At 28.9% G+C, this 9,463-nt stretch overlaps 1 protein-coding gene across 1 annotated transcript in view; it reads left to right on the top strand.

Moving 5' to 3' along the window:
* The window catches only part of LOC133644387 (zinc finger protein Gfi-1b-like), a 12,504-nt gene extending 4,407 nt beyond the window's left edge, over positions 1–8,097 (top strand). The window contains exons 5-6 of the mRNA XM_062038806.1: positions 7,045–7,210; positions 7,859–8,097. Coding sequence (XP_061894790.1) covers positions 7,045–7,210; positions 7,859–8,037 — 345 coding nt within the window. The 3' untranslated portion in view covers positions 8,038–8,097. The remainder of the gene's footprint in view (positions 1–7,044; positions 7,211–7,858) is intronic.
* The last annotated feature ends 1,366 nt before the right edge of the window (positions 8,098–9,463 follow it).

Raw genomic sequence — 9,463 nt, 5'->3', positions numbered from 1 at the left:
ATAATTATGTTCAATTAAATACACATAATAGTTATGTTCAATTAAATACACATAATAATTATGTTTAATTAAATACACATAATAGTTATGTTGAATTAAATACACATAATAGTTATGTTGAATTAAATACACATAATAGTTATGTTGAATTAAATACACATAATAAATATGTTGCATGAATTAATTACACATAATAGTTATGTTGAATTAAATACACATAATAGTTATGTTGAATTAAATACACATAATAATTATGTTGAATTAAATACACATAATAGTTATGTTGAATTAAATACACATAATAAATATGTTGAATTAAATACACATAATAATTATGTTCAATTAAATACACATAATAGTTATGTTGAATTAAATACACATAATAGTTATGTTGAATTAAATACACATAATAAATATGTTGCATGAATTAATTACACATAATAGTTATGTTGAATTAAATACACATAATAGTTATGTTGAATTAAATACACATAATAATTATGTTGAATTAAATACACATAATAATTATGTTGAATTAAATACACATAATGAATATGTTGCATGAATTAAATACACATAATAGTCATGTTGAATTAAATACACATAATAAATATGTTGAATTAAATATACACATAATAAATATGTTGAATTAAATATACACATAATAAATATGTTGAATTAAATACAAATAATAAATATGTTGAATTAAAGACACATAACAAATATGTTGAATTAAATACACATAATAAATATGTTGAATTAAATACACATAATAAATATGTTGCATGAATTAAATACACATAATAAATATGTTGCATGAATTAAATACATATAATAAAAATGAATATGTTGCATTAATTACTCATAATAAATAAAATGCATGAATTAAATACACATAATGAATATGTTGCATGAATTAAATACTCATAATAAATATAATGCATGAATTAAATACACATAATAAATATGTTGTATAAATTAAATACACATAATAAAAATGTTGAATTAAATACACATAATAAATATGTTGCATGAATTAAATACACATATTAAATATGTTGAATTAAATACACATAATATGTTGCATGAATTAAATACACATAATGAATATGTTGCATGAATTAAATACACATAATAAATATGTTGAATTAAATACACATAATAAATATGTTGCATGAATTAAATACACATAATAAAAATGTTGAATTAAATACACATAATAAATATGTTGCATGAATTAAATACACATATTAAATATGTTGAATTAAATACACATAATATGTTGCATGAATTAAATACACATAATGAATATGTTGCATGAATTAAATACACATAATAAATATGTTGAATTAAATACACATAATAAATATGTTGCATGAATTAAATACTCATAATAAAAATGTTGAATTAAATACACATAATAAATATGTTGCATGAATTAAATACACATATTAAATATGTTGAATTAAATACACATAATATGTTGCATGAATTAAATACACATAATGAATATGTTGCATGAATTAAATACACATAATAAATATGTTGAATTAAATACACATAATAAATATGTTGCATGAATTAAATACTCATAATAAAAATGTTGAATTAAATACACATAATAAATATGTTGCATGAATTAAATACACATATTAAATATGTTGAATTAAATACACATAATATGTTGCATGAATTAAATACACATAATGAATATGTTGCATGAATTAAATACACATAATAAATATGTTGAATTAAATACACATAATAAATATGTTGCTTGAATTAAATACACATAATGAATATGCTGCATAATTTAAATACACATGGTAAATATGTTGAATGAATTAGCCTAGTGGTTAGAGTGTCCGCCCTGAGATGGGGAGGTTGTGAGTTCAAACCCCGGCCGAGTCATACCAAAGACTATAAAAATGGGAGCCATTACCTCCCTGCTTGGCACTCAGCATCAAGGCTTGGAATTGGGGGTTAAATCACCAAAAATGCTGCCCACTGCTCTCTTCACTTCCCAGGGGGTGAACAAGGGGATGGGTCAAATGCAGAGGACACATTTCACCACATCTAGTGTGTGTGTGTGTGACTATCATTGCTACTTTAACTTTAAATTAAAAAAAAAAACAAACACATAATGGATATGTTGAATGAATTAAATACACATATTTAAATATGTTGCATGAATTAAATACACATAATATGTTGCATGAATTAAATACACATAATAAATATGTTGCATGAATTAAATACACATAATGAATATGTTGCATGAATTAAATACACATAATAAATATGTTGAATTAAATACACATAATATGTTGCATTAATTAAATACACATAATAAATATGTTGAATTAAATACACATAATATGTTGCATTAATTAAATACACATAATAAATATGTTGAATTAAATACACATAATGAATATGTTGCATGCATTAAATACACATAATAAATATGTTGCATGAATTAAATACACATAATAAATATGTTGCATGAATTAAATACACATAATGAATATGTTGCATAAATTAAATACACATAATAAATATGTTGCATAAATTAAATACACATAATAAATATGTTGAATTAAATACACATAATGAATATGTTGCATGAATTAAATACACATAATAAATAGGTTGAATTAAATACACATAATGAATATGTTGCATGCATTAAATACACATAATATGTTGAATTGAATACACATAATAAATATGTTGCATGAATTAAATACACATAATGAATATGTTGCATTCATTAAATACACATAATATGTTGAATTAAATACACATAATAAATATGTTGCATGCATTAAATACACATAATATGTTGAATTAAATACACATAATAAATATGTTGCATGAATTAAATACACATAATGAATATGTTGCATGAATTAAATACACATAATAAATATGTTTAATTAAATACACATAATGAATATGTTGCATGCATTAAATACACATAATAAATATGTTGAATTAAATACACATAATGAATATATTGCATGAATTAAATACACATAATATGTTTAATTAAATACACATTATGAATATGTTGCATGAATCTACTAAAATGTTGAAAAACAAACTATTATTGTCTGTTCAGTCAATACAAATATTTACTTTAAGAGAAACAAGTAGATTTTAAGGGGAAAAAAACAAAAGTAATTTCACTATAAAAATAAGAGTTTTCCCTGTAAAACAACCACTACATTTTATCATTAAAAAAACAGCTTCATGTTTTTTTTCTATTTACAGTAATGGACGTTGAAAACAACGATTGTAAATTTTACCTAAAAAAAAATTGGGAACTCAGTCGGCAAATTTGACCATTAAAAAAGCAATGCTACCTTTATTTTGTTAACGCGCTGTAAAAATGAGAGTAAATTCCAACATAAAAAAACAAAACAGCTGTATTGTTTTTTTATTTACAGTAATGCACTGTAAAAACAATGACTGTAGGTTTTATGGTAAAAAAAACCAACAACTGGCACCTCAGTGGCCAAGATTTTACCATAAATAAAACAGTTTTTACAGGGGAAAAAAAGTGGCACTGTTCATTTTTCTTTAAAACTGTAAAAATGAGCATAGATTTTACGGTCAAAAAACAGCGGTATTGTTTTTCCGTTTACAGTAAAGTATTGTAAAAAATTTTAAATTGTAAAAATGATTTGACCGTTTAACAAAAAATACAGTTGTATCGTTTTTTTTATTTACAGTAATGCACTGTAAGAACGACTGCATATTCTACGGTAAAAAAACAACAACAACAAAAACGCCAAGATTTTTTTATAAAAAACAGTTTTTCCGTTTACAGTAATTCACTGTGAAAATGACCATAGATTTTACCGTAAAAAAAAACAGTGGTATCGTTTTTCTGTAAAACTGAATCGATTTTATTGTAAACAAACAATATAGTTTTTCTGTAAAACTGTAAAGATGAATGTACATTTTATCGTGAAAAAACAAAGGTATGTTTTTTTTGTAAAACTGAGCGTAGATTTTACGGTTAAAGAAATGGTATTGTTGTCTAATTTACAGTCATGCACTGTAAAAACGCAGACAGCAGATTTAACAGTAAAAAAAAAAAGGGGCAATACAGTCATCAGGATTTTACCATCAAAATAACTTTTTTTTTCATTTACAGTAATGCACTGTAAAAAAAAACAAATGTAGATTTGACCATAAAAAAAACAGTGGTATCTAGTTTGTTTGTTTTTTAAAACTGAGCATCAATTTTACTGTAAAAAACAATGCAATTGTTTTTCTAATTACAGTCATGCACTGTAAAAACAAGGACTTTACAGTAAAAAACTGGCAGCTCAGTCGCCAGGATGTTACCATTAAAATAACATATTGCATGGTTTTCCATTTAAAGTAAGGTACTGTAACAATTAGCGTAGATATTACCGTAAAAAACTGTGGTATTGTTTTTCTATTAACAGTAATGCACTGTAAAAACAGCGATGGTAGATTTTACGGTAAAATTACGCCATAATTCTATACCATAAAAAACAGTTTTTATTGAAAAGTAAAGAAAAGCCCAGTGGTATTGTTCCTTGCTTTGGAAAACCGTAAAAACTAGCATAGTTCTTAGTCACAAAACAGTGGTATGGTTTTTCCATTTACAGTAATGTACTGTAAAAAGGACTGTAGATTTCACGGTATAGTAAGGTATTTTAGATTTTACTGTTAAAAAACAGTAATATCATTTTTCTATTTAGAGTAATACACAGTAACATTACTGTAGATTTGACGGTAAATAAAACTGAACAAGATTTTACCACTAAAAAAATGTTTTTATCTGTAAAAAAAAAAAAATACAGTTGTATAGTTTTTCCATTTACAGTAATTCACTGTAAACACGAGTCCACATTTTACTGTAATAAATACAGTTGTATAGTTTTTCTATCTCCAGTAATGCACTGTAACAAGGACTGTAGATTGTACAGTATGGCAAGGTAGTAAAAATGAGTGTAGATAAAAACAGTAGTATTGTTTCTCCATTCACAGTAACACACGACTGTAGATTTTACGGTACAAAAAAACGGGCAACTCTGGAAGCAGAATTAGATTCTTAGTTTTACAGTAATGAGCTGTAAAAAGACAGAATTATACAGTAACATTTTCTCCTATGAATGTAACTGTAAAGCAAACAGGTATTACCTGCTGACAAAGACACATTCATTCATTAGTTATGCATTAGTCATGTAATATTAATTACATTAGTCATGTAATATTAATTACATTAGTCATGTAGTATTAATTACATTAGTCATGTAGTATTAATTACATTAGTCATGTAGTATTAATTACATTAGTCATGTAGTATTAATTACATTAGTCATGTAGTATTAATTACATTAGTCATGTAGTATTAATTACATTAGTCATGTAGTATTAATTACATTAGTTATGTAATATGAATTACATTAGTCATGTAGTATTAATTACATTAGTTATGTAATATGAATTACATTAGTCATGTAGTATTAATTACATTAGTTATGTAATATGAATTACATTAGTCATGTAGTATTAATTACATTAGTCATGTAGTATTAATTACATTAGTCATGTAGTATTAATTACATTAGTCATGTAGTATTAATTACATTAGTTATGTAATATGAATTACATTAGTCATGTAGTATTAATTACATTAGTTATGTAATATGAATTACATTAGTCATGTAGTATTAATTACATTAGTCATGTAGTATTAATTACATTAGTTATGTAATATGAATTACATTAGTCATGTAATATTATATACAAACCCCGTTTCCATATGAGTTGGTAAATGGTGTTAGATGTAAATATAAACAGAATACAATGATTTGCAAATCCTTTTCAAGCCATATTCAGTTGAATATGCTACAAAGACAACATATTTCATGTTCAAACTCATAAACATTTTTTTTTGTTGAAATAATCATTAACTTTATAATTTGATGTCAGCAACACGTGACAAAGAAGTTGGGAAAGGTGGCAATAAATACTGATAAAGTTGAGGAATGCTCATCAAACACTTATTTGGAACATCCCACAGGTGAACAGGCTAATTGGGAACAGGTGGGTGCCATGATTGGCTATAAAAGCAGCTTCCATGAAATGCTCAGTCATTCACAAACAAGGATGGGGCGAGGGTCACCACTTTGTCAACAAATGCCTGAGCAAATTGTTGAACAGTTTAAGAACAACCTTTCTCAAGCAGCTATTGCAAGGAATTGAGGGATTTCACCATCTACGCTCCGTAATATCATCAAAGAGAATGTGGAGAAATCACTGCAGGTAAGCAGCTAAGCCCGTGACCTTCCATCCCTCAGGCTGTACTGCATCAACAAGCCACATCAGTGTGTAAAGGATATCACCACATGGAACACTTCAGAAACCCACTGTCAGTATCTACAGTTGGTCGCTACATCTGTAAGTGCAAGTTAAAACTCTCCTATGCAAGGCCAAAACCCTTTATCAACAACACCCAGAAACACTTCGCTGGGCCTGAGCTCATCTAAGATGGACTGATACAAAGCCATCCAAGCAACGTTACCATGGACGCCCCTGCTTATTTCAGCAAGACAATGCCAAGCCAGGTGTTACATCAACGTGGCTTCATAGTAAAAGAGTGCGGGTACTAGACTGGCCTGCCTGTAGTCCAGACATTGAAAATGTGTGGCACCTGCAATGTGAGAAGTGAGACCCCCGGACTGTTGAACAACTTAAGCTGTACATCAAGCAAGAATGGGAAAGAATTCCACTTCAAAAATGTGTCTCCTCACTTCCCAAACCAAAACTGAGTGTTGTTCAAAGGAAAGGCCATGTAACACAGTGGTGAACATGCCCTTTCACAACTACTTTGGCACGTGTTGCAGCCATGACATTCTAACTTCATTATTATTTGCAAAAAAAAAAAAAAAGTTTATGAGTTTGAACATGAAATATGTTGCAAAGATCAAAGTGGGGTGATTGCCACTTGCTGACGTCACTACACCCCCCCCCTCCCCCCCCTCCCCCCCCACACAGGAGAGAAGTTTCGACTGCAAAATCTGCGGCAAAAGCTTCAAGAGGTCATCCACGCTGTCCACGCACCTGCTCATCCACTCGGACACGCGGCCATACCCATGCCAGTACTGCGGCAAGAGGTTTCACCAGAAGTCGGACATGAAGAAGCACACCTTCATCCACACAGGCAAGTGTTTCATCCACACAGGCAAGTGTTTCATCCACACAGGCAAGTGTTTCATCCACACAGGCAAGTGTTTCATCCACACAGGCAAGTGTTTCATCCACACAGGCAAGTGTTTCATCCACACAGGCAAGTGTTTCATCCACACAGGCAAGTGTTTCATCCACACAGGCAAGTGTTTCATCCACACAGGCAAGTGTTTCATCCACACAGGCAAATGTTTCATCCCCACAGGCAAGTGTTTCATCCACACAGGCAAGTGTTTCATCCACACAGGCAAGTGTTTCATCCACACAGGCAAGTGTTTCATCCACACAGGCAAGTGTTTCATCCACACAGGCAAATGTTTCATCCCCACAGGCAAGTGTTTCATCCACACAGGCAAGTGTTTCATCCACACAGGCAAGTGTTTCATCCACACAGGCAAGTGTTTCATCCACACAGGCAAGTGTTTCATCCACACAGGCAAGTGTTTCATCCACACAGGCAAGTGTTTCATCCACACAGGCAAGTGTTTCATCCACACAGGCAAGTGCTTCATCCACACAGGCAAGTGTTTCATCCACACAGGCAAATGTTTCATCCACACAGGCAAGTGTTTCATCCACACCGCCGCCTGGGCCTTTGCCGTTACCTTGTTGTCCTCCGCAGGTGAGAAGCCGCACAGGTGCCAGGTGTGCGGCAAGGCGTTCAGCCAGAGCTCCAACCTCATCACGCACAGCCGCAAGCACACGGGATTCAAACCATTCGGCTGCGAGCGTTGTGGCAAAGGCTTCCAGCGCAAAGTGGACCTGCGGAGACACAAAGACACACAACACAACCTCAAGTGAAACATGTCAGCCGCTGCTCAACAAACAAAAACATTATTTATTTTTCAACCAGGAAATACTTCAACACTAAAATATGTCACTGGGCGTGTTCAATAAATCATCAATAAACGCTGATTTCTTTTTTTGTTTGTCTGGAAGCACATTTACATTTGAAATAGAAACTTTACATTTGAAATAGAAACTTTACATTTGAAATAGAAACTTTACATTTGAAATTGAAACTTTACATTTGAAATTGAAACTTTACATTTGAAATTGAAACTTTACATTTGAAATTGAAACTTTACATTTGAAATAGAAACTTTACATTTGAATAGAAACTTTACATTTGAAATAGAAACTTTACATTTGAAATAGAAACTTTACATTTCAAATAGAAACTTTACATTTGAAATTGAAACTTTACATTTGAAATAGAAACTTTACATTTGAAATAGAAACTTTACATTTGAAATTGAAACTTTACATTTGAAATAGAAACTTTACATTTGAAATAGAAACTTTACATTTGAAATAGAAACTTTACATTTGAAATTGAAACTTTACATTTGAAATTGAAACTTTACATTTGAAATAGAAACTTTACATTTGAAATAGAAACTTTACATTTGAAATAGAAACTTTACATTTGAAATAGAAACTTTACATTTGAAATTGAAACTTTACATTTGAAATTGAAACTTTACATTTGAAATAGAAACTTTACATTTGAAATTGAAACTTTACATTTGAAATTGAAACTTTACATTTGAAATAGAAACTTTACATTTGAAATTGAAACTTTACATTTGAAATAGAAACTTTACATTTGAAATTGAAACTTTACATTTGAAATAGAAACTTTACATTTGAAATTGAAACTTTACATTTGAAATTGAAACTTTACATTTGAAATTGAAACTTTACATTTGAAATAGAAACTTTACATTTGAAATAGAAACTTTACATTTGAAATTGAAACTTTACATTTGAAATAGAAACTTTACATTTGAAATAGAAACTTTACATTTCAAATAGAAACTTTACATTTGAAATTGAAACTTTACATTTGAAATAGAAACTTTACATTTGAAATAGAAACTTTACATTTGAAATAGAAACTTTACATTTGAAATAGAAACTTTACATTTGAAATAGAAACTTTACATTTGAAATTGAAACTTTACATTTGAAATTGAAACTTTACATTTGAAATAGAAACTTTACATTTGAAATTGAAACTTTACATTTGAAATTGAAACTTTACATTTGAAATAGAAACTTTACATTTGAAATTGAAACTTTACATTTGAAATAGAAACTTTACATTTGAAATTGAAACTTTACATTTGAAATTGAAACTTTACATTTGAAATAGAAACTTTACATTTGAAATTGAAACTTTACATTTGAAATAGAAACTTTACATTTGAAATAGAAACTTTAC

This window comes from Entelurus aequoreus, linkage group LG27 (genome assembly GCF_033978785.1).
Source record: "Entelurus aequoreus isolate RoL-2023_Sb linkage group LG27, RoL_Eaeq_v1.1, whole genome shotgun sequence".
Lineage (NCBI taxonomy): Eukaryota > Metazoa > Chordata > Actinopteri > Syngnathiformes > Syngnathidae > Entelurus > Entelurus aequoreus.
The sequence above is the reverse complement of the archived record's forward strand: the minus strand, read 5'-3'. Positions and strand labels throughout refer to the sequence as shown.